This window comes from Pan paniscus, chromosome 11 (assembly GCF_029289425.2).
Source record: "Pan paniscus chromosome 11, NHGRI_mPanPan1-v2.0_pri, whole genome shotgun sequence".
NCBI classification, from domain to species: Eukaryota; Metazoa; Chordata; class Mammalia; order Primates; family Hominidae; genus Pan; species Pan paniscus.
Window position 1 is genome coordinate 28,082,813 of NC_073260.2, and position 23,827 is coordinate 28,106,639.

General features: G+C 39.2%; 1 protein-coding gene and 1 pseudogene across 1 annotated transcript; one reads left to right on the forward strand and one right to left on the reverse strand.

Annotated features, from left to right (window-relative positions):
- Positions 1 to 179: 179 nt before the first annotated feature.
- On the reverse strand, positions 180 to 7,424 carry LOC129398673 (syncytin-1-like; annotated as a pseudogene).
- Positions 7,425 to 9,306: 1,882 nt separating this feature from the next.
- On the forward strand, positions 9,307 to 12,257 carry LOC100980365 (olfactory receptor 2K2). The gene is made up of 2 exons (XM_003810871.4): positions 9,307 to 9,425; positions 11,004 to 12,257. Exon 2 carries the CDS (start codon positions 11,053 to 11,055, stop codon positions 12,001 to 12,003), a length of 951 nt encoding a protein of 316 aa, XP_003810919.4. The 5' UTR covers positions 9,307 to 9,425; positions 11,004 to 11,052; the 3' UTR covers positions 12,004 to 12,257.
- Positions 12,258 to 23,827: the final 11,570 nt, after the last annotated feature.

Consider the following 23,827-nt stretch of genomic DNA (forward strand, 5'->3'; position numbering starts at 1 on the left):
TCCTGGTTTAGTCTTGGGAAGGTGTATATGTTCAGAAATTTATCTATTTCTTCTAGATTTTCTAGTTTATTTGCATCAAGGTGTTTATAGTATTCTCTGATGGTAGTTTGTATTTCTGTGGGATCAGTAGTGATATCCCCTTTATCATTTTTTATGGTGTCTATTTAATTCTTATCTCTTTCTTAGTCTGGCTAATGGTCTATCTATTTTGTTGATCTTTTCGAAAAACCAGCTCCTGGATTTATTGATTTTTTGAAGGGTTTTTCGTGTCTCTATCTCCTTCAGTTCTGCTCTGATCTTAGTTATTTCTTGTCTTCTGCTAGCTTTTGAATTTGTTTGCTCTTGCTTCTCTAGTTCTTTTAATTGTGATGTTAGGGTGTCAATTTTAGATCTTTTCTGCTTTCTCTTGTGGGCATTTAGTGCTATAAATTTCCCTCTACACACTGCTTTAAATGTGTCCCAGAGATTCTGGTATGTTGTATCTTTGTTCTCATTGGTTCCTAGAACTTATTTATTTTTGCCTTAGTTTTGTTATTTACCCAGTAGTCAATCAGCAGCAGCTTGTTCAGTTTCCATGTAGTTGTGCGGCTTTGAGTGAGTTTCTTTATCCTGAGTTCTAATTTGATTGCACTGTGGTCTGAGAGACTGTTTGTTATGATTTCTGTTCTTTTGCATTTACTGAGGAGTGTTTTACTTCCAATTATGTGGTCAATTTTAGAATAAGTGCAATGTGGTGCTCAGAAAAATGTATATTCTGTTGATTTGGGGTGGAGAGTTCTGTAGATGTCTATTAGATCTGCTTGGTCCAGAATTGAGTTCAAGTCCTGAATATCCTTGTTAATTTTCTGTCTCGCTAATCTGTCTAATATTGACAGTGGGGTGTTAAAGTCTCCCACTATTATTGTGTGGGAGTCTAAATCTCTTTGTAGGTCTCTAAGAACTTGCTTTATGAATCTGGGTGCACCTGTATTGGGTGCATATATATTTAGGATAGTTTGCTCTTCTTGTTGCATTGATCCTGTTACTGTTATGTAATGCCTTTGTTTATCTTTTTTGATATTTGTTGGTTTAAAGTCTGTTTTATCAGAGACTAGGATTGCAAGCCCTGCTTTTTTTTTTTGCTTTCCATTTGCTTGGTAAATCTTCCTCCATCCCTTTATTTTGAGCCTATGTATGTCTTTGGACATGAGATGGGTCTCCTGAATACAGCACACTGATGGCTCTTGACTCTTTATCCAATTTGCCAGTCTGTGTCTTTTAACTGGGGCATTTAGCCTGTTTACATTTAAGGTTAATATTGTTATGTGTGAATTTGATTCTATCATTATGATGCTAGCTGGTTTTTTTTTTTTTTTTTTCAGTTGCAAGATTTAATAGAGTGAAAACAGAGCTCCCATACAAAGGGAGGGGACCCAAAGGGGGTTGCCGTTGCTGGTTCGAATGCCTGGGTTTATATCCCGATCATTGTCCCTCCCACTGTGCTCTTAGGCAATAGATGATTGGCTATTTCTTTACCTCCTATTTTTGCCTAATTAGCATTTTAGTGAGCTCTCTTTACAATTTGATTGGTCGGGTGTGAGCTAAGTTGCAAGCCCTATGTTTAAAGGTGGATGTGGTCACCTTCCCTGCTAGGCTTAGGGATTCTTAGTTGGCCTAGGAAATCCAGCTAGTCCTGTCTCTCAGTGCCCCCTCTCAACAGGAAAACCCAAGTGCTGTTTGGGAGGTTGGCTGATAACCGCTCTAACTGCTTACTGCTGAATTGGGGCATAGTAGGGGTTGTGCAGCTGAGATTTCCTTGAGAGGGGTGCCTTTGATGTCATTAACATCGGAGCATGGCTAGCAGGCCAGTCCAGGGGTTTGCAGTAGATCTTAGTCATGGACTGCATCTGGGGCTCCATTTGAAGAGCTATTTGTAGTTTTACAGCTTCAATTCTGGAAGAGACAAACTTAACAAGGAGGTTAAAGATACAGGGTCCAAAGAGGAGTAGCAATATTATAGCTGCTAGAGGTCCTAAGAAGGGGAGAATCCAGGGCATCCATTGGCTGAGGAGGCCCCAGGGTCCAGTGTTTTTAAGCTCCTCTGCTCTATGTTATATTGTATCTTCAATTTCTTTAACTTTCTCGGTGACAATTCCAGATTGATTAACATAATAACAGTATTCTTCCCCTAAAAATAAACAGGATCCCCCTCTTTTGGCAGTTAGCAAGTCTAAAGCTCTTTGATTTTGAAGGACTACTGCTGCTAGGGAGTTAAGTTGATCTTGCAAGGTGACCAGGGAGTCGGCGACCTGTTCCATGTCACCATTTAGTCCTTGAGATAGTTTGTAGTAGAACTGAGTAGAGATTGTGATACTGCCAATGCCAGTACCTAGTCCACCTGGCACTCCTGCTCTAATAACATAAGGAAGAATGGGTACTCTTGTTGCAGGGCTTAGGTACGACATGATTGTATAAATTTTGTTCAGTGTAGATGGTCATAGGGGGCACTAAGAATGAGAGGAAGCACATAGATTCTGAAGAGCCGTTCAAACAACGGTAGGCTGAGGTACCACAGACAAAAAATATTCCTGAGGGTAGGCAGACTATTCATGTGGGAGGAGTTACCCACCTGATGCATTGGGAGTTGGTTGTTTCTATAGTATTGCTAAATTTTACACAGGTGAGGTTTAAGGTATGGATTATTTTCAGATTGGAAACAAGAGGTCCTACTAAAATGGAAGTGGTGTTTATTTCTGTGCCGAAGTTGTTCCACTGTTCAGGTACCAGGATCGAAATGTATGACCTGAAGTGCAGGGGGAGGCACATGCAACAGTTAGTAGGGTTTTGGTCTGAGACCTCATGGAGCCCAGTGAGTGTGGTATTAAATAGGTTTACCAGGCGAGTATGGGTACGGAGGGTTTCGTGTAGTTTTGAGAGATCTAGTCCTTTGTAGGAGCTAGGGGTACTATATACCTGGGTCAGTTAGGAGATTACTTCCTTTATGTGTTTTTCTCTTGCCTGATCTTGAACTCCACCCCCATCAGACATACCAGTATGGGTGAAGTAAGCCCAACAGACAGTGGCTCCAAGTCCTCCAGGACAACTAGGATTAATCATTTTTCCTGTCCAATAATGAGTATTTGCATGCCAGCTGGTTGTTTTGCCTGTTAATTGATGCAGTTTCTTTGTAGTGTCGATGGTCTTTACAATTTCGTATGTTTTTGCAGTGGCTGGTACTGGTTGTTCCTTTCCATTTTTAGTGCTTCCTTCAGGAACTCTTGTAAGGCAGGCCTGGTGGTGACAAAATCTCTCAGCATTTGCTCATCTATAAAGGATTTTATTTCTCCTTCGCTTATGAAGCTTAGTTTGGCTGCATATGAAATTCGGGGTTGAAAATTCTTTTCTTTAAGAATGTTGAATATTGGCCCCCACTCTCTTCTGGCTTGTAGGGTTTCTGCAGAGAGATCTACTGTTAGTCTGATGGGCTTCCTTTTGTGGGTAACCTGACCTTTGTCTCTGGCTGTGCTTAACAGTTTTTCCTTCATTTCAACCTTGGTGAATCTGACGATTATGTGTCTTGGGGTTGTTCTTCTCGAGTATCTTTGTGGTGTTCTCTGAACTTCCTGAATTTGAATGTTGGCCTATCTTGCTAGGTTGAGGAAGTTCCTGGATAATATCCTGAAGAGTGTTTTCCAATTTTGTTCCATTCTCCCTGTCACTTTCAGGTATACCAATCAAACATAGGTTTGGTCTTTTCACATAGTCCCATATTTCTTGGAAGCTCTGTTTGTTCCTTTTCATTCTTTTTTCTCTAATCTTGTCTTCATGCTTTATTTCATTAAGTTGATCTTTAATCTCTGATATTCTTTCTTCTGCTTGATCGATTTGGCTATTTATACTTATGTATGCTTCATGAAGTTCTCATGCTATATGTTTTAGCTTCATCAGGTCATTTATGTTCTTCTCTAAATTGGTTATTCTAGTTAGCAATTCCTCTAACTTTTATTTCAAGGTTCTTAGCTTCTTTGCATTGGGTTAGAGCATCCTCCTTTAGCTCAGAGAAGTTTGTTATTACCGACCTTCTGAAGCCTACTTCTGTCAGCTCTTAAAGTCATTCTCCATCCAGCTTTGTTCCGTTGCCAGCAAGGAGTTGTGATCCTTTGGAGGAGAAGACACATTCTGGTTTTTGGAATTTTCAGCCTTTTTGTGCTGGTTTTTCCTCATCTTTGTGGATTTATCTACCTTTGGTCTTTGATGTTGGTGACCTACCGATCGGGTTTCTGTGTGGACATCCTTTTTGTTGATGTTGATGCTATTCCTTTCTGTTTGTTATTTTTCCTTCTAACAGTCAGGCCCTTCTGCTGCAAGTCTGCTGGAGTTTGCTGGAGGTCCACTCCAGACCCTGTTTTGCTGGGTATCACCAGCGGAGGCTGCAGAACAGCAAAGATTGCTGCCTGTTCCTTCCTCTGGAAGCTTCGTCCCAGAGGGGCACCCAACAGATGTCAGCCAGAGCTCTCCTGTATGAGGTGTCTGTTGACCCCTGCTGGGAGGTGTCTCCCAGTCAGGAGGCACGGGGATCAGGGACCCACTTGAGGAGGCAGTCTGTCCCTTAGCAAAGCTCCAGTGCTGTGCTGGGAGATCCGCTGCTCATTCAGAGTTGGCAGGCAGGAATGTTTAAGTCAGCTGAAACTGCACCCACAGTCACCTCTTCCCCCAGGTGCTCTGTCCCAGGGAGATGGGAGTTTTATCTATAAGACCCTGACTGGGGCTGCTGCCTTTCTTTCAGAGATGCCCTGCCCAGAAAGGAGGAATCTAGAGAGGCAGTCTGGCTATAGTGGCTTATGAGCTGTGGTGGGCTCTGCCCAGTCTGAACTTCCTGGCGGCTTTGTTTACACTGTGAGGGGAAAACCACCTACTCAAGCCTCAGTAATGGTGGACGCCCCTCCCCCATCAAGCTTGAGCATCCCAGGTTAAGACTGCTGTGCTGGCAGTGAGAATTTCAAGCCAGTGGATCTTAGCTTGCTGGGCTCCATGGGGGTGAGATCCGCTGAGCTAGACCACTTGGCTCCCTGGCTTCAGCCCCCTTTCCAGGGAGAATGAATGGTTCTGTCTCACTGGAGTTCCAGGTGCCACTAGGGTATGAAAAAAAACTCCTGCAGCTAGGTTGGTGTCTGCCCAAACAGCCGCCCAGTTTTGTGCTTGAAACCCAGGGCCCTGGTGGCCTAGGCACCCGAGGGAATCTCCTGGTCTGCAGGTTGCAAAGACTGTGGGAATAGTGTAGTATCTGGGCTGGAGTGCACCATTCCTCACAGTATGATCCCTCACAGCTTCCCTTGGCTAGTGGAGGGAGTTTGCCAACCCCTTGTGCTTCCTGAGTGAGGCAACACCCCACCCTGCTCCGGCTCCCCTCCCTGGGCTGCACCCACTGTCTAACCAGTCCCAGTGAGATGAGCCGGGTACCTCAGTTGGAAATGCAGAAATCACCTGCCTTCTGGGTTGATCTCGCTGGTTGCTGCAGACCAGAGCTGCTCCTATTTGGCCATCTTGCCAGGCCTGTTTGGAAAGAGCTGATTTCTTGACAATATTGTCTTCGTAGCATCCAAGAACATGAAATATTTCTCCATTTATTTAGTTCTTCTTTGATTTCATTTATCAGAGTTTTATAGTTTTCCTTATATAGATTATACACATATTTTGTTAGATTCATGCTCAAGTATATCATTGTGGGGGAGGGATCCTAGTGTAAACAATGTTGTGTTTTTAATTGCAAATTCCATTTCTTCTTTGCTGGTATACAGGAGAGCAACTGACTTTTGTACATTAACCCTGTGTTCTGAAACCTTATTGGGAATTGCTTATTCTTAGTTCCAGCAGGTTTTTGTTGATTCTTTCAGATTTTCTACATAGACGGTCATCTCATTGTCAATTTTCTTATAAAATTCTTGTTGTCTTGTTGCCTGGTGGTGGGAGGGATTTGTCGTGAGTGCTGACTTTTAGAAAAATAAAGTTTCAAGATTAATATTATTAAAACTTCAAGTCATTAGTTATCATGTTTCCTATGTTTTACAATCAAACAAGCCTATTGGATTTAGCCAGTTTCACTATTCCAAGCTCATGCTGTATGGGCCACTCTAGCCCATTATCCCCAAAATATAATCCTACCATTTAATTAGCTCTATTTTATATTTTATATTATTCAATATAGTTGTTGTTTCTTCTTTTCCTAAGAAGGAAACAATTTGCCTATTCACGTGGTAGGACCAAGTTCTTCTGAGGGTCTTCTTTCTGGACATTTGCCATCAGTGATCCAGAGTAAATGAACTGTCATAAGGACGCAGAAAATATGGAGAAGGCATTACTTGCAAAAAGTATGCAGCAATAAGTGCATTTTCTCTCCACACACAACTTTTAAAAAAATATTTTTACCAATGATTTGAGGGTAAGTTGGAGACATTTTGCCCTTTTAACACTAAATGCTTCAGTGTGTATTTCCTAAGAATAAGAGCATTATCTTACATAACCATAGTACAGTGATCAAGATCAGGAAATATGATATTGATAGAATGCTAATATCTAATCCCCAGCCCATTTTCAAATGTTGTCAATTGTCCTAATAATGTCCTTTATAGACCATTTTTCCTAATCTAAGATTCATGCTGGGGCATGTATCATATTTAGTTGTCCTGTCTCTTTCAGGTATGGAACATTTTCTTGGTTTTTCTTTTTGTTTCCTGATTGTGACACTTTTTTTTTAAATTAGGAGTTTTTTATTTTGTGATTTCTTCTTTTTTATTTCAGTAGGTCTTGGGGGAACTGGTAGTGTTTGGCTACATGGGTAAGTTCTTTAGTGGTGATTGCTGAGATTTTGGTACACCCACCAGTGTACATTATCCCCAATACGTTGTCTTTTGTCCCCCAGCCTCGCATCCTTTCCCCTGAGTCCCCAGAGTCCATTGTGTCATTCTTATGCCTTTGCATCCTCATAGCTTAGCTCCCACTTATGAGTGAGAGAGCGAGAACATAGCATGTTTGATTTTCCATTCCTGAGTTACTTCACTTAGAATAATGATCTCCAATTCCATCTAGGTTGCTGCAAATGCCTTTATTTTGTTTCTTTTTGTGGCTGAGTAGTATTCCATGGTGTGTGTGTGTATATATATCTATCTATCTCACATTTTCTTTATCTGCTCATTGATTGTTGGGCATTTGGGCTGATTCCATATTTTTGCAATTGCGAATTGTGCTGCTATAAACATGTGTGCAAGTATCTTTTTTGTATGATGACTTCTTTTCCTCTGGGTAGATACTCAGGAGTGGGATTGCTGGATTAAATGGTAGATCTACTTTTAGTTCTTTAAGGAATCTTCACACTGTTTTCCATAGTGGTTGTACTAGTTTACCTTCCTACCAGCAGTGTAAAAGTGTTCCCCTTTCATCCCATCCATGCTGACATCTATTATTTTTTGATTAAGGCCCTTCTTGCAGGAGTAAGGTGGTACTGCACTGTGGGTTTGATTTGCATTTCCCTGATAATTAGTGATGTTGAACATTTTTTCATGTTTTGTGGCCATTTGTATATCCTTTTTTGAGAATTGTCTGTACTTTTGGAAAGCATAGGCTGATTATGTTGCATAATATCCCTAAATTTAGGTTTGTCTGGTTTACACTCATGGTTAGATTCTGGTGATTTAATTTTGATGGGAATACCTCAGAAGTGATAGTGTGTTCTCAGTACCTCATATTAGAAGGCACATGGAGTCTATTTGTCCCAATATTGGTGATTTTAACATGATTATCCTTCAGGCCTCCCCACCATAAAGTTATTATTTTATCTTTAAACTTACTAAGTAATTTGTGGTGAGATATTTTGACACCATGTAAATATACTGTTCATCCAACTTTTACCTTCAAAAACGACACTGCCTACATTAACCTAATACAACATTTTACCTGTGGTAATCTATTGCCTACAAAACCCTTAACTGTGATTGATTATTTTCTAACATCATTCCTCTAAATTTATATTTTTTGGCATCCTACTGTGAAGAAGAGCTTTCTATTCCTATTTATTTACATAATAACGTACATTTTTATATTATTCTATGAATTATGATCAATTATTATCATTTTTATTTTGATGCTCCAAATAATCTGTCCTAAATTTAGCAATGGGAGCTTCATCAAGTGGGCGTCTATGACCCTTTGCTATATTCCTACCATTCTTTGCATATTTCTTACTTTCTGGTATGGTAAGATACTCTAAGTTAATCTTGTTCTTTCTGTATCCTAGCTCTGGTATTAGTCATTTTCCCAAGGAGCCATGTTTCCTTCTAGTTAAGAATGGTGTTTAGAAACTAATATCTGGGGCCGGGGGTGGTGGCTTACGCCTGTAATCCCAGCACTTTGGGAGGCTGAGGTGAGTGGATTGCTTGAGCTCAGGAGTTCGAGACCAGTCTGGCCAACATGGTGAAACCCTGTCTCTACCAAAAATACAAAAATTAGCCCAGCGTGGTGGCACATGCCTGTAGTCCCAGCTACTCAGGAGGCTGAGGCAGGAGAATCCCTTGAACCTGGGAGGCGGTGGTTGCAGTGAGCTGAGATCGTGCTACTGCACTCCAGCCTGGGCGACAGAGCCAGACCCTGTCTTAAAAACAAAACAAAACAAAGCAAAGATCTAGGATGTGCCCATTACTACCGAGGTCTCATTGCCTTACAATCCTCTCAATATGTGTGTATTAAATAACATTTCTGATCACTTGTTGGGGCAGTCAGTGATTTCTCTGTGGCTTTAAAAAGTAAATGTTCTTTCCCTAATTTCTGAAAACCGGGAAGTAATTTCACAAATGCACAAAATGTATTTTAGTATTGTAGGGACATCTTTTCTCTGTATTCTGTTAAGTATTCTACGCTGAAATCATTCATTAAAAAGTCTTAACATAGCTAAGGATTGACAAGAAGAAAGCGAATAGAAAACTTTGTTTTCTGAGTTTTTCCAAAGTATTTTGGAGGAACTGTGTGGTTCACTCTCTATTTAACTTTTTAAAAGTTTGATATAATTGGATCTTTGGGACAATATCCCTGAAGGATCTGAAATTTCAAACCTCTATCTATCTTAGCTCCTGAACTTTAAATTGTTCAGGGACAACAGGTATTCCCCCAAAACAATAAATGATTTAAATTTACCTAATATTTCAGTTGCTATCCTTTGGTATTTTTAGTTATGGTGGTAAGAGTTAATAATTTCAAAAGAAATGAATCGCACTATTGATTTGTACATAATATTTAACATTTTAAAATGTGAATTAATTTATTATTTCTTGGACATAGTTAACTTTATGAAGTGCATCATAAAACAACGTTTTATTTGAAGTTGGTGATACAGACTTCAGATGGGAGGACCAGTTCTTCTTGGCTACTATTACATACTTTTGAATATCAAATCTCAGGTAACTGGGCTGATTTTTTCACTTAAAAACTTGGGCTTGTTAGCCTTAAGAGTAGCACAAAAATTAAGCTTCTTTGAAGTAATGTTTTATAATAATCTAATACATTTTTTATTATTAGAGAAATCTATTAAATATAAAATTTGGCAGAGAAATTCGTAAGATGAAAGCAATTTTTAAGAACATGTATATTTGAAAATAGGAAAGACTCAGTGGAGAAATAAGACGGTTGAAGGTTTATTAAAAGGCAATATGAGTGCAGAAGCAAGGCAAGTTTTCTGTAATAATTTTTTGTTAATAATGTGAAATGTAAGAAAAAAATATACAACTTTAAGTTTCTGACTGTCCTGCTAGAAACTAGTTTTGCCCTGCAGCGACCCCTCTGTGGGAATCTCATTGATCACGAGTGAAATTCTGGAAGTGCTAAAGTTAGTTTGCTCAAGTTCACTGCTCATGGATATGATCATGGTGGTGGGTCAACATTCTTCTCTTGCCAATTCCAATGTTCTTATTTATAACTATGTGCTCTGTAATCTTATTTTCAAAGAGATCTTATGGTTATCTTCCAAGGGAGTTTAGTTTCTGCATTTCCTGGATATATGGGTTTTCGTATATTGCCTGGCTATAATTTTTAGAGCTCTTTACAAACTCACAAAGATATGGGGCTCAACAATGAATGAAATTGTACAGTGGATGTATTAGTATTAAATGTATTAGTATTAAATTGTGTGACATAAACTGGCTCTTAAATATAATCACAAATTAGTATCTACAATGCTTCGAGCATTGTTGTCCTTTTTGAAACCAGTGTACAGCCCCCCCATACTGTTAGCTGGAAAGGGCAGAGTTCATTTAGACCCAGAGCCTCCGACTATGAAGTTGGTTTAAATTTTTTTTTCTTTTTTTTGAGACGGAGTCTCACTGTCACCCAGGTTGGAGTGCAATGGTGCAATCTCGGCTTACTGCAACCTCTGCCTCCCTGTCTCAGCCTCAGCCTCCTGAGTAGCTGGGACCACAGATGTGCGCCACCACATCTGGCTAATTTTTGTATTTTTCGTAGAGATAGGATTTCACCATCACGTTGCCCAGGCTGGTCAAACTCCTGAGCTCAAGCAATCCACCCGCCTCAGCCTCCCAAAGTGCTGGGATTACAGGCATGAGCCACTGTGCCCGGCCTAATCAATATTGCTTTTTATTGTACATTTGAGCTTTCTTTTCCTCACTTATCTGGATTACTTTTCTGATTTGAGCTCAATAACTTCTTCAATGTACATTCATATTTTTCCTCATTCGGTCACTTTCAAATCTTTATTAAATACCTACTGTGTGCCAAGGATAGGTTTAGGAGCTGAGATTCAAGTATTAAATATGTATATTCTTTTTTCAAATTTGCTGTTTTCTAAATTTTGTTGTGGAAGAATCAACTTATGTACATCAAACCTGCTCCCTCCCTTACATCAATAAATACACTATCCTGTGATTTCTTGTAGTAAAATTGCATTTATAATAGTGAAAATAAGTTTGAGAGTATTTTCCTAACTAAATGAATATCACACTTTATTCATTTCTTTATGTCCTCAGATTAAATGAAGGGAATAGTACTGGAAGAAATATAGATGAAAGAAAGAAAATGCAAGGAGAAAACTTCACCATTTGGAGCATTTTTTTCTTGGAGGGATTTTCCCAGTACCCAGGGTTAGAGGTGGTTCTCTTCGTCTTCAGCCTTGTAATGTATCTGACAACGCTCTTGGGCAACAGCACTCTTATTTTGATCACTATCCTAGATTCACACCTTAAAACCCCCATGTACTTATTCCTTGGAAATCTCTCTTTCATGGATATTTGTTACACATCTGCCTCTGTTCCTACTTTGCTGGTGAACTTGCTGTCATCCCAGAAAACCATTATCTTTTCTGGGTGTGCTGTACAGATGTATCTGTCCCTTGCCATGGGCTCCACAGAGTGTGTGCTCCTGGCCGTGATGGCATATGACCGTTATGTGGCCATTTGTAACCCGCTGAGATACTCCATCATCATGAACAGGTGCGTCTGTGCACGGATGGCCACGGTCTCCTGGGTGACGGGTTGCCTGACCGCTCTGCTGGAAACCAGTTTTGCCCTGCAGATACCCCTCTGTGGGAATCTCATCGATCACTTCACGTGTGAAATTCTGGCGGTGCTAAAGTTAGCTTGCACAAGTTCACTGCTCATGAACACCATCATGCTGGTGGTCAGCATTCTCCTCTTGCCAATTTCAATGCTCTTAGTTTGCATCTCTTACATCTTCATCCTTTCCACTATTCTGAGAATCAGCTCAGCAGAGGGAAGAAACAAGGCTTTTTCTACCTGTGGTGCCCATTTGACTGTGGTGATTTTGTATTATGGGGCTGCCCTCTCTGTGTACCTAAAGCCTTCTTCATCAAATGCACAAAAAATAGACAAAATCATCTCATTGCTTTATGGAGTGCTTACCCCTATGTTGAACCCCATAATTTACAGTTTAAGAAACAAGGAAGTCAAAGATGCTGTGAAGAAATTGCTGGGCAAAATACCATTGCATCAAACACACGAACATCTCTGATTGGGTCCCTATGGTTTTACCAGAGATGTGCCCCTGGCAGAGCTCATCAGAGAAATTCGAGACAACATACAACCTCTTAGAACTCTGATCGGATCTTATCTCTATATAATTTCACAGTTATGAGCTGCATACACAGAGTGATTGCCTATTAATAATAGTAGGTTTCAATTTGCATTTGTTAATATTTCCTTTTTGTGTTTTGTGGTTGTGAGGTTTTGAGTTATAGAGTCATTAAATGTTTGCTACAGAAGAAATCTTGTATATCTTCTGTGATTTAATCCTTTCTCAAAGGAGGTGGGAGCATAAAGAAACAAATAAAGACTGGCCTTAATTGTGCAAGTGAGAAAACAGAATTTAAAAATGTAAAAGACTAGCTCAACATCACACAACTGTAGAACTGGGACTATGACATCCTTCCGATTTCTTGGCCAGAGCTTGTTCTACCACATGATGGTGGCTCTCTAATTACCCCTCATTATTCAAAACTCCTGATTAAAACTCCTTATCTCCCTGAGTAAGGCATTCAATGATGCCTACTTGATTTTTCCACTTGCCAGCCTTGCTTTTCTAAGCACATAAATACTTGTGCAAATTGTATCTGCTTTTATGCCAGTATACTACTCATATAATAATTAAGTCTTTTTCATTCATGTTTGCCTTTTTTCTTCATTGGATGATTGACTTCACAGAGACATGTATTCTTGTTATTTTGTACCTTTTCTGTTTACAGCAGTCATTCAGTAAATTAACACATTTATCAGCTTTACACCAGTCACTTTATTTGAGAAGAAGGTACCACTTGTGAAAATTATAAAGAAGAAACAAAGGCAATGAGGTATATTGCTTTATAAATACTTAAACATTACAGAGACAATGTTTATATTAGTTGTTTAAAATCATTTATTTGCATACAAATATTGCTTGTTAAAAATGCCTTCACTCCCAGATATTCTGATTCAGTGACTCTAGGGTGGTTCCTCAATAGTCTGTAGTTACAGGTGGAGCCCCAAGAAATTCTGATACAGATTGTGCAGTGACCATACATTGGGAGACGTTATTTCCAGCAAAAATTTATCTCTCAAAAAGAAAAGTAGGATTAATTCTTATTTCTCTCTTTTTCCTTTTTTATTTGATTTTTTTTCCTTCATTCTTTCTGCCTCCATGTGTACCTTCTTACTTGTCTATCTCTACTTCTAGAGTAGGGAAGGGAAGAGGGTTTTGACTGGAAGAATGTAAACTCACTGGACAAATTAAAAATATAAAATACATTTAAAGTTTTAGCATTAGATGTTGAGTTTTGGATTACTTAACTCTAGCATTGGGAGAAATACCTAATGTAGATGATGGGTCGATGGGTGCAGCAAACCACCATGGCACGTGTATACCTATGTAACAAACCAGCTCGTTCTGCACACGTGTCCCAGAACTTAAAGTATAATAAAAAAATTAAAAAAAATACATCTAGGACTTCTGTTACATGTTCCTAGATGTGTAACCCATATATAAAGAAACTCAAAATAACTATATAGCAAAATTCTGGAGATGAAGCAATGAAACAATTTTTTTTTTTTTGAGACAGGGTCTCACTCTGTCACCCAGGCTGGAGTGCAGTGGCACGATCTCGGTTCACTGGAACCTCTGCCTCCCAGGTTCAAGTGATTCTCCTGCCTCAGCCTCCCAAGCAGCTGGGATTACAGACATATGCCGCTATGCCTGGCTAATTTTTTGTATTTTTTGTAGAGGCGGGATTTCACCATGTTGGCCAGGCTGGTCTCGAACTCCTGACCTTAAGTGATCTGCCCACCTCGGCTTCCCAAAACGCTGGGATTACAGGTGTAAGCCAACGCGCCCGGCCAACAACGGGATAAATTTGATGCCAGATTTTGCTGCCAAGAGACGTTTGATAGTAGAGAATGGAATTATGCCCCGAGTAATGGTTTTGGAATGGTAAGGGAAAGCTGACTGGGAAGCATTTATCCTAGAAGTAACTATGTTTCTTCCTAGATACCTCAGTCTTCCCGATGCAATGGGCACAATCATTGCCTGGCAATTTCAGTGTTATGTTGCAGTGTAATTTTATAGTAGGTTTTTATTCGAGTAGAGCTAAATTTTATTATAATATAACTGAATTGTCTGCTTTCTGGAATTGATTATGTGTGGTTCTAAATATAAACAGAAATAGCTAGAGCTATAGAAATAGCTGAAAGCTTTACTTCAAAGAGGGAACTATGAGAGACCTTGGAGACACAGACTGAACACCCTCTGTAGTCAGTCTGCCAGCTTTGACACAAGGAACTGAGCAGATTGGCATGGAACCAAGTGTTTTAGAATGGGATATAGACCAGAATGGGACAACAAAACGGATGAGAAATAACCCAGATGTCAGAAGAGGACCCAGAACAGAACCTGGGTGAGTATCTCCTTGCAGATCTTGGCTGAGAGAGTAGTAGTTAAAGCCATATGTTCCATAACATGGCTGCGCGCAACTATATATATATGTATATGTGTGTGTGTGTGCTTTATATATGATATGCAATACTAAAGTTAATTATTGGTAAAACAGTGCATTCTTTTCTTTGGATCTCAATCAACACTAATTTCACTTGTTACTTTTATAGAGCCTCAGGTAAGAGATCCTTTTGAGGTACTGTTAAAGAGAGGAATATATTTGACAGAGAAGTTAGAACTACCTCTGATGGAGAACCAATTCCTACATGAAGGATTATGTGACTAGATTTATGCTTTCGAAAAACCTGGATATGCCACTTCTCTGCTTAAATCCCTTAGCACTGTTTCACTGCCCTAACATTTGAAGTCCTTAAGATGACATGCAAAAACTTTCATAATCTGATTACTCACCATTCACATCTTTTGCTGTAAGCACACCAAAATTCTCTTGTTTCATGAATGTGTTATGCTCTCTCGTTTCTTTCTTTTCTTTTTTTTTTTTTTTTTTTGAGACAGAGTCTCACTCTGTCGGCCAGGCTGGAGTGCAGTGGTATGATCTCGGCTCACTGCAACCTCTGCCTCCCTAGTTCAAGCGATCCTCCTGCCTCAGCCTCCCGAGTAGCTGGGACTACGGGTGCACACCTCCACACCTGGCTTTTTTGTATTTTTAGTAGAGACAGAGTTTCACCCATATTGGTCAGGCTAGTCTTGAACTCCTGACCTCAGGTGATCCACCCACCTCGGCTTCCCAAAGTGCTGGGATTACAGGCGTCAGCCACCACACCCGGACTCTTGTTTCTTTTTTTAATTAATAGCAATTATCATAATTTGTAATTCAATAATAATTTGTGGGTTTCCTTGTTTGGTGGCTATGTCCCTCACTGGTCTGTAGGTTCACTGAGGCAATGACCATATCAATTTCATTTACTACTGTATACCCAGGACCTAGCACAAGTCTGGCATAGAGAAGACAGACATTCACTGCATACTTTTTATAAAAAATTAAGTGCTTACTGAACATTGTTTGAATAAAAATATACATGTAATAAGCTTTTAATAGCTATTCAGTTAGGTACTTGACCATTTCTGTGTTGAATGCCTCTCTTTGATTGCTAGTGGTGGTTAGGTGGTGGTGGTGGTGGTAAGAACATCTATCTAGATTTAAAGAACAAAAATGTCATTAGTTCTTAGCATGGAATCTTTAAGACTAAATCATTCGATTAACCATCTTTACTTTTCCAATAGAAATGGCACATTGTTCACTCTGATGGTAGTTTCTTTTGCTGTGCAGAAGCTCTTTAGTTTAATTAGACAGGCAACCTACAAAATGGGAGAAAATTTTCGCAACCTACTCATCTGACAAAGGGCTAATATCCAGAATCTACAATGAACTCAAACAAATTTACAAGAAAAAAACAAACAACCCCATCAAAAAGTGGGCGAAGGACATGAACAGACACTTCTCAAAAGAAGACATTTATGTAGCCAAAAAACACATGAAAAAATGCTCACCATCACTGGCCATCAGAGAAATGCAAATCAAAACCACAATGAGATATCATCTCACACCAGTTAGAATGGCAATCATTAAAAAGTCAGGAAACAACAGGTGCTGGAGAGGATGTGGAGAAATAGGAACACTTTTACACTGTTGGTGGGACTGTAAACTAGTTCAACCATTGTGGAAGTCAGTGTGGCGATTCCTCAGGGATCTAGAACTAGAAATACCATTTGACCCAGCCATCCCATTACTGGGTATATACCCAAAGGGCTATAAAACATGCTGCTATAAAGACACATGCACACGTATGTTTATTGCGGCACTATTCACAATAGCAAAGACTTGGAACCAACCCAAATGTCCAACAATGATAGACTGGATTAAGAAAATGTGGCACATATACACCATGGAATACTATGCAGCCATAAAAAATGATGAGTTCATGTCCTTTGTAAGGACATGGATGAAATAGGAAATCATCATTCTCAGTAAACTATCACAAGGACAAAAAACCAAACACCGCATATTCTCACTCATAGGTGGGAATTGAACAATGAGAACACATGGACACAGGAAGGGGAACATCACACTCTGGGGACTGTTGTGGGGTGGGGGGAGGCGGGGAGGGATAGCTTTAGGAGATATACCTAATGCTAAATGACGAGTTAATGGGTGCAGCACACCAGCATGGCACATGTATACATATGTAACTAACCTGCACATCGTGCACATGTACCTTAAAACTTAAAGTAAAATAATAAAATAAAAAAATAAATTGGTAATTGAAAAAAAAGAAATGGCACATTGTTAAAAAAAGGTAAATTTGCTAGAAATTATTGTTTCAGGCCTTTGGCCTCTGGTACTGTATTTGATGCAAATTCTAATGATCAAGATGGAGCATTCTATGTACATTTATGGATGACTGATAATTTGAGTGACTCCAGGGTGGGTCCTCAATAATCTGTCGTTATAGGTGGAGCACCAAGAAATTCTGATATAGATTGTAAGATGACCATATATTGGGGGACATTATTTGCAGAAAAAAATCTATGATTCCAACAGAAATGTAGGATTAGTTCTTCTTTCTCTCTTTATGAGAAATAAGATGAACACTGGAAGAGTGTTGGATCTGATGAACACAGGAAGAGTGCTCACAATAGAATCAGTACTTGGTCTGTTCATAGAAGGGATTCAAGCATCACGTGAATGATTGGGCCATATGTCCCTTACAGCCTTGACTCCTCATTTGCAAAATAATAATTATAACATAATAGGCTTTTAGCATTCCTTCATTCTCAGCAATATAAATAGCTGCAATTTTTAGACCTATCTAAACTATCTAACCTTAGAACTTGTCTCAGTGGATAGGAGAAAAGAAGATAAGTATCATTTGCAGATAAGTGACCTCGACATGAACAGAAGCTCTTGGACTGACTTGGGTTTTACAAGTTTTACTCTCTCTTCTTTGATAAGGCACAGAAATAGGAAGTAAATATTGGGTTGATATGTGAAGAAAAAGTTAGATGATGTAAGGAAGGGTAGAGAGTATCTCTGGCAAGGGAGCAAAAGAAAACATGGCATGAAGAACCGAAAGAAGACAAACGTGTAGAGGCACGGAAAGAAAAGGGAGGAGTGGGGCTGGGTGCAGTGGCTCAGGCCTGTAATCTCAGTACTTTGGGAGGCCTAGGTGGATGGATCACTTGAGGCCTGGAGTTCAAGACCGGCCTGGCCAACATGGTGAAACGCTGTCTCTACTAAGGATACAAAAATTAGCTGGGCATGGTGGCTCATGCCTGTAATCCCAGCTACTCTGGAGGCTGACTCAGGAGAATCGCTGGAACCCAGGAGGTGGAGGTTGCAGTGAGCAGAGATCACGCCACTGCACTCCAGCCTGGGCAACAGAGCAAGACTCCGTCTCGTAAGCACATTGAGCAGCCATTGAAATGGCTTGAGTGAGGGTTTAGCAAGTATTTTCATAGAAAAGTCATTCTGACCGCCATATGGAGAACTGATTATAGAGAACAGAAGTGGACACAGGGAGATCAAGTCGGAGAAAACTGTAGTGGTTCAGGTGAAAGTTACTGGAAGCTTGGACTTGCATGGGGCAGTGGAGAAAGTAGGCAGATTTGAGAGCTGTTTAAAAAGTAACCTCTTAACAATTTAAGAGGTAACATCAACAAGATTAGACATAGGCAGAGAGAGAGGCAAAAACATCAAAGATGACTCCTAGGTTTCTTGTTTGTAGAACAGAAGACTGATGGTGTCATTAACTGACACAGGGAATCCTGAAAGAGGACCAAGTTTGAGGTTGAAAGGTAGGTCATAATTTGTATTCTAGATATGCTAAATTTTCTCGTGATTTTGAGATATATGGTGGAGATATCAAGGAGTCAGCTGGATATGCTAGTCTGAAATTAATGAGAAAAGTCAGTTTGGAGATACAAACTTTGCATGTACATGATAATTTAAGTAATGAACATGGTTAACATTAACTAGGGAGAGAAAATAGAGTGAGAACATTGCCTAAAGTGAGACTAGGGAAATGCTAATATTTAAAACCAACCAATTAGGAAAAGTTAACCAAGGGGCACTGAGAAGAAACAACCCCTGAAGTAGGGGGAGGATAAAAACTAGGAGACTGCTTCCAGCTTTGGTCGAGATGAAGTAAGCACATTCCACTCTGCCTCTCCCCCTGGTAGCAATTTAAAACCCTAGACAGAATGCATGGGGCAGCTGAGGACTCCTCCACCCCCACCCCCAATATGTCTTGGCTGCGTGACTCCAGTGCAACCTGAAACACAAACCTACACAACGGGGAGAGACAGAAAGTTCTAAAAGAAGCTCTAAGAGAAAGCTCCTTAAAAAGAGGGAAATGGGGTCCCAATGCATCAGAAAGAGTGAAGTAAATGCTCTCATTTTTTTCTATTATACCCAAATCCCCAGGAAATCCTGTGGTGGCAGTGGTAGCATCAACAGTGGTGGCTGTACAGGCACCTAGAATTCTCAGGAAGAACTCTTCTCTTTGACCAGAGGAACTGTGGTCCCAAGAAGATGGGGGAGTCCCTATTCTTCCCTTTCCTCCCTCTATCCTCTCACCATTTGGCTCCTGAGACAGATGCGGTTGTGAGACGTGCACAGCAGAGTGGAGAAATAATAGCCCTGGCTTTTTAGCTAGAGAAGGAGGACTTTTGGGGAGTGGAAAGTTTCAGAAAGATCATGGAGAGGAGGGAGTAAATAAAGCAATCCCATAAAGTTGTATATAAACACTTGGGCCATCTTCAAGTGGAACATGAATTGCTATGACCCTAAATAGTGTAACAAAGGCTTTGAGAACTAAACTCTGTAAAGTAGGCCACTTTTAAGTCCCAAATATGCCACTGGATGGCATGCATACAGGGCAGATTTAAATAATGCTGCAAAGTCTCTGAAAATTTAGGTAACAGTGAACCATACCTTAAAGAAGATGGTAGAACCTCATAGCCTGAGCCCAACCAGGTCAATGGCTTGTTGAAACATACACACACAAATCATAATTTTCTGTTGGATTTGAACAAGAGCCAGAGTCTCATGACATAATATTCAAAATGTCCAAGATGTAATCCAGAATCACTCAACACATGAGGAATTAAGAAAATCTCACTATCTTGCAAGGGAAAAGGCAGCAAATACCAACCCCAACATTACAAAGATGTTGAAGTAATCAGATAAAGGCTTTAAAGCAGCTATTATAACCATGCTCCAGGTCGTAAGGGCAAGCATTCTTAAAATGAATGAAAAGAAAGAGAACCTCAGCAACGAAACAGAAGTTAAGAAAAGAAACAAGTGGAAATCTTGGGATTAAAAAATACAACTAAAATAAAAAGTGTACTAATGGGCTCAATTATAGAATGTAGATTACAGAAGAAAGAGTCTTGAACTTGAAGACAGATCAACAGAAATCATCCAAACTAAATAACAGAGAGAAAAGATTGAAAAAATATGTCTGAAAGACTAACACTTATCTTCCAGTTGTTTTTTGAAGAAAAAAATGGTAATCCATGGCTGGGTGCGGTGGCTCATGCCTGCAATCCCAGCACTTTGGGAGGCCGAGGCAGGCGGATCACCTGACGTTGGGAGTTTGAGACCAGCCTGACCAACATGGAAAAATCCCGTCTCTACTAAAAATACAAAATTAGCTGGGCATGGTGGCCCAGCTACTCAGGAGACTGAAGCAGGAGAATCGCTTGAACCCGGGAGGAGGAGGTTGCGGTGAGCCGAGGTCGCGCCATTGCACTCCAGCCTAGGCAACAAGAGTGAAACTCCTTCTCAAAAAACAAAAAAGGTAATCCATGAAAAAAGTGATGGATACTCAAACAAAACAACTGAACAAATGCTTTTCCTCAAGGTGATTATGAAACTTCCAGATGCAGCAGAGCTGCATCCTTCCCATTTTGTCACAGTGACTATTAAAAACACATGTGCTCAAAGGTCAAGATTTAATAATGTTATTTTTTTTACTGCTTCATCATGTATGCTTAAGTGAAACTGGATTTTTTTCTATGAGTGCATGATGATGAAGAATACAATAATTACTAGTATAGTTAGGTGCTAGTGCTTTTATTTCTACTACAGTGCCATCAGTTTTATTCACCATTGCTTTTGCAACATTTGCAACCATTGAAAATATCATCAAGGTAAAAAAGTAAGAGAAACTTTTTTGTATAATTATAAATATTGTTTTGACCTCACAGAAAGGGGCTTGAAGACTTTCAGGGGTCTGCATACCATTTGTGTTAGTTTTCTATTGCTGCCATAACAAATTACCCCAAACATAGTGGTTTAAACAATACAAATTTGTAATCTTACATTTATATAGGTCAGAAATCTGACGAGTCTCAATAGACTAAAGTCAAGGTATGGGCAGAGATGTATTCCTTTTAGTAGACATGGGTAGCAATTGTTTCCTTGCCTTTTCCAGTTTCTGGTGGCCACCCACATTTCTTGGCTTGTGGCCCCTTCCTCCATCTTCTAAGCTTTCTCATGTAGCAACGCCCTGACTCTGCTTCTGTCACCACTTCTCTTTCTCTGACTCCCTCTTATGCCCCTCTTGTCCACTTTCAAGTCCTCTTGTGATTGCATTGGGCCAAGCTCGATCATCTTTCTGTCTTACGGTCAGCTGATTAGCAACCTTAATTCTATCTTCAACCTTACTTCTCCTTTGCTATATAACTAAAATATTCACGGATTCCATGGATTAAGACATGGACATCTTTAGGGGCCATTATTCTTTTTGCCACAACTTGATTTCAAAATAACTGCAGTAAGAAACAAGAACATTCAGAACTTTTGGATTTCTGAACACTGATTCACAGCTTACTCCAATTCCCAGAGACCCAGAATGATACTGCAATACATGTATCTTTCTCCATGGGTCAGGCTAGAGTGCAGTGGTGTGATCATAGGTCACTGCAGTTGCAAATTCCTCGGAGCTTCTTCTTCTGTTTTTTGAAATAATTTTAGAGGGTTGGTGTTACTTTTGTTTTTACTCTTTTTTTTTGGAGACGGAGTCTTACTCTGTGGCCCAGGCTGGAGTGCAGTGGCGCGATCTCGGCTCACTGCAAGCTCAGTCTCCCGGGTTCACGCCATTCTCCTGCCTCAGCCTTCCGAGTAGCTGGGACTACAGGCGCCGGCCACGCCCGGCTAATTTTTTTTTCTTTGTGTTTTTAGTAGAGACGGGGTTTCACCGTGTTAACCAGGATGGTCTCGATCTCCTGACCTCGTGATCCACCTACCTTGGCCTCCCAAAGGGATTACAGGCGTGAGCTGCCGCGCCCGGCTGGTGTTAAACATTTTCTTAAATGTTTAGTAGAATTCACTAGTGAAGCCACTTGGTCCTGGGATTTTCTTTTTCTGCAGGTTTTTGATTTTTAGTTCAATATCTTTGTTACTTACAGGTTGGTATAGATGTTCTGTTTCTTCTTGAGTCAGATTTGGTAGTTTGTGTAGTTTCCAAACTGGAAAGGAAGAAGAAAAATGATCTCATTAGGTAGATGACATGATGTTATGTAAAAAAATTCTAAACAAGTGACCAGAAAAAAAAAAGAAAAGAAAAACAAACTATTAGAGGTAATAAATGAATTCAGCAAAGTTATAGGATCTAAGATTGATGTACAAGAACCAGTGATGTTCCTGTAAATTAGTAGTGAACATTCTGAATAGAAAAAAGAAAAGAATTTCATTTATATAGTATCAAAAAGAATAAAATACTTAGGAATAAATTTGTCCTAGGAATTGTAAGACTTGTGTGCTAAAAACTATAAAATTTTTGAAATTAAAGACCTAACTAAATGGAAAGATATTCCATGTTCAAGCACTGGAAGACTTAAGATACTCCCCCAAAGTGATACTCCCCAAAGTGACCTACAGATTCAATGCAATCCATATCAAAATCCTAATGGATTTTTTTCATATGAAATTATAAAGGACACCAAATAGCCAAAACAATCTTGGAAAAGAAGAGCAAATTTGGAAGACTCACACTTCTCGATTTCAATATGTACTATAGAGCTACATTAATCAAAACAGTGTGGTACTAGCATAAAGATAGACATATAGGACAATGGAATAGAATTGAGAGTCTAGAAGTAAATCCATACATCTGTTGTCTATTGGTTTTTGACAATGGCACCCAGAACATTCAATGGGGGAAAGAATAGTCTCTTCAACAAATAATGTTGGAAATGCAGGATATCCACGTGCAAAAGAATGAAGTTGCACCCTTACCTCATATTATATATACATATATATAATTCACATTATATGTAAAATTCACATTATATATAAAATGCACATTATAGATATAATTCACTATATATAGTGAATTATATATTATATATTTATTATAACATATATAAATATTATATAATATTTAAATTAAAATAAGTTTAAAATAAAATAAATATCAATTAACAATTAAAAAATATAATATACATTATATAATGTACATAATAAATATAAAATTATATTAAATAAATATTATATAATTATTATATAATATATAACAAAATAATATATACTATCATATATAATTATATATTATATATGTAAATATAATTATATATATTATAGATATAATTAACTAAAAATAGATCAAGGACCCAAATGTAAAAGCTAAAACTCTTGGAAGAAACAGAGGGGTAAATATTTATGACTTTGGCTACAATAATGGTTTCTTAGATATAACAGCTAAAGCCCAAGTAACAAAAGAGAAAATAGATAAATTGGACTTGATCAAAATAAAAGACTTGTAACATCAAAGGATACTATTAAGAAAGTGAAAAGGAAACTCACAGAATGGGAGAAAATGTTTGCTAACCATAAATCTAGGTCCTGGATTTATGCTAATCATAAATTAGATTCTAGTATATAGAATATATAAAAGCCCCATAACAAAAAGAGAAACAATCCAATTAAAAAGCAGGAAAAGGGCAGGCTTGGTGGCTCATGCCTGTAATCCCAGTATTTTGGGAGGCTGAGTTGGGTGTATCACCAGAGGTCAGAGGCGGGTGTGTCACCAGCCTGGCCAACAGGCTGGTCTCTACTAAAAAAAAAAAAAATTAGCTGGACATGGTGGCACGCACGTGTAATCCCAGCTACTCACGAAGCTGAGGCAAGAGAATCACTTGAACCTGGGAGGCGGAGGTTGCAGTGACCCGAGATCAAGCCACTGCACTCCAGCCTAGGCAACAGAGTAAGACTCCATTTCAAAAATTAAAAAATAAAAAAAATTTAAAAAGCAGGTAAAGGACTTGTATACCTATTTTTAAAGAAGATACACATATGGTCAACAAACATATGAAAAGGTACTCAAGTTATTAGTCATTAGAGGAATGCAGC

What these genes read in the sequence shown, in the direction of transcription:
- LOC100980365 (XM_003810871.4), top strand. Translation starts at nt 11,053, where the DNA reads ATGCAAGGAGAAAACTTCACCATTTGGAGCATTTTTTTCTTGGAGGGA.